This window comes from Montipora foliosa, chromosome 13, assembly GCF_036669935.1.
Source record: "Montipora foliosa isolate CH-2021 chromosome 13, ASM3666993v2, whole genome shotgun sequence".
In the NCBI taxonomy this organism is placed as follows: Eukaryota; Metazoa; Cnidaria; class Anthozoa; order Scleractinia; family Acroporidae; genus Montipora; species Montipora foliosa.
The window spans coordinates 28,377,823-28,380,322 of record NC_090881.1 but is presented as its reverse complement, the minus strand read 5'-3'; the positions used below and the strand labels follow the sequence as shown (position 1 = coordinate 28,380,322).

The following is a 2,500-nucleotide window of genomic DNA, read 5'->3' as shown; positions in this document are numbered from 1 at the left end:
CTTTTCGCCGACAAAATTAGAACTGTCAGGGGAACGCAAGAAGATAGCAAACACAAATTTATAAGCATTTTTTGTAACACACCGGGTTTTCTGCTTAAAACTAAAAGAAGTCCTGTTTCCAACCAATTGTAAAATTTTGATTATGTAAATGCTTGCCTCGAGAAAAAAAAAATTAAAACAAAGGATTACCGCATCATAAATGATGTAGAATAGAAAATGAAAATGACCAACGACAGCCGTCTTGTAAGGTGGAATGATCCGTCAATTATTCAAAGGAAGTTACCTTTCATTTTAAGCTTCGCCTTAGGTGTGTAATTTTACCAGCCATATCAAAGCTTTCAAACCTTAATTTGAGTCAGACACGGAATCGAAATTGAAGTCATTCACAAAATAAAAGTAATTCATTTTATAACGTCCCGATATTTTGTCTTGTGTTATGAGTATTTCTCTCACGTAGTAGATTCTGAGTCTTACTTTTGTTAGGATCGCGGATTATTGAAACAAAAGAGGATCTCTCGATTCTAGTGCGAAAATGTGCGGCAAAACGAAACAAGGGTAAAGCAATGGCCAGTGTGCCTAAGACTGCACATATTGCTCCTAAAAACTTTCCCATCGGTGTCGTTGGAACCTTGTCGCCGTATCCTACAGTGCAAATGGTGATGATAGCCCACCAAAACGTGTCAGGTATACTGGTGAAGTTACTGTCATCATCTTCATTTAATTCCACGAAAAAGACAGCACTGGACCCTAAAATAACAGCGGTACTTCCAAATGTGACTAAAAGCCCGATGTCTTTCGTTCCCGAAGCAACCGTTAGCACCAAGATTCGCATCGCTTCGGAATAACGTACTATTTTTAAAATGCGTATGGTCGACAATGTCTCCAGCAACGACACAAGCGTCCTTGCGGAGGACCATGTCATTTTTATTGTCAGTTCTAAATAGAAAATAATGATCGTCGCAAAATCAACACAGTTCGGTAGCAGTTTAAAATACTCGCTTTTGTTTGGAGAGGCAAGCAGTCGCACAACACACTCCAGTGTAAACCAACTATAACAAACGAGGTCAAAAGAAAACCATCGGTCATCTTGAAAAATTGTTCTTTCTGTCTCTCTCTCTGCCGCTGAACGGTTGCTAGTTGAGTTCTGTTTCACAACATGCCGTGGTCGAAGGGAGTCAACAGTTTTCAAACAAGATCCTGCCACCGACACAACTATGATCACCTGCGAGAGAATAGCTAACACTTTAGCAGCCATGGAAGAACTGGGAAATTCAAACAGCTCCCATAATGTTCTCTGCCAAACATTTTGTGGACGAGAACGGTTAACATCCCCGAGTAAAACATTTTCCAATTTCTGACAGCTGTCTAACTCGACGGGAAGCATGAAAAATTTAACTTCTTCTTCAAACACTTGGGATGGCACATTGTCCGGGTAAATTAATCTCCCTTCGTTTTGATAGTAAAATAGTATTCCCTCAAACGCTTGCCTGTGGCGGTCAAAGAAATATTCTTCACGCTGAGAATCAAAGTATCTTTGCCGCTTTCTTGGGCATCCGAGTAGCGACTGAGGAAAGAGCGCCAGCTTGTCTTCATTCACTTCGAAAATCGCTCCACTTATGTTGATAACAAGCGGACGGCTTGTGCTGTCATTTACAGCTTCCATTTGTCTAGGCAAAAAGAAAAAGGCGAGAAAACTCTGGATTGAAAAGGCTTTAAAAACGCCGAATTATCCAATTAAACACGCGCGAGGTTCAAAGAACATCAATTTTTCTACCCTCACATTTACGCAGGGAAAAGTGTGACCCATTTGTCACAACTGAGGGTTCAACGTTTTTACTGCTATTTGCGTTCTTTATAGGCTGCCAATGTGAATCAATAAAAGCCAGTTCTTTTAAGTCACGTGTTCTCTTAAAAACAAACTGTCCTGTAGAATCATTTTAGATCACCAGACTTAATTCAATTAAACTAAAGCAACAGAGATGAATTTATCTACTCCTTGTGAGAAGCAAACATAGGCCGGCCTTCTTTGTTTATTTTTAATTGTCAAGAGTGCAATTAAGTCAATTTCTTTTATTGCTAAGATATGCATAACCGGCTTCATTGATGCCTTTGAAAGAAAGTACTACGTAAGATTCGGTAAACTTTTTTTGTTCTATCATGGAAAACATTTCACAGAATTTCAGGTTTAGGTTTTTGTTTTTTAGATTTTATCAGAAATAATATCAATAGCTTGCTTATGTCACTGGAATTTTAGAGAAATAGTGTTTGTTATATTTTGTTTTCAGCGATGTAAGGCATTTGTTACATTTTCTATTAATAGAAGTATTCATGTGGAGTAGTTTTATTATTGAAGCTTGGCAATGATGCCATTTGTCTGCAGGTGCACAGTTGAAATATCAATAACACTATATTTTCCTTTTATATTTACCAAGCATTTTTCTATTTCAAAATTACTTTGGCTCGTAACTACACTTGGCAAGACAATAAAAAAGAACTGAGA

At 38.1% G+C, this 2,500-nt stretch overlaps 1 protein-coding gene across 1 annotated transcript in view; it reads right to left on the bottom strand.

The window, feature by feature from the left end:
- LOC137982810 (potassium voltage-gated channel subfamily A member 2-like) overlaps positions 1-2,422 on the bottom strand; it is a 3,271-nt gene extending 849 nt beyond the window's left edge. The window contains exon 1 of the mRNA XM_068829966.1: positions 1-2,422. This exon is cut by the window's left edge and continues 849 nt beyond it. Coding sequence (XP_068686067.1) covers positions 407-1,663 — 1,257 coding nt within the window. The 5' untranslated portion in view covers positions 1,664-2,422 and the 3' untranslated portion in view covers positions 1-406.
- Positions 2,423-2,500: the final 78 nt, after the last annotated feature.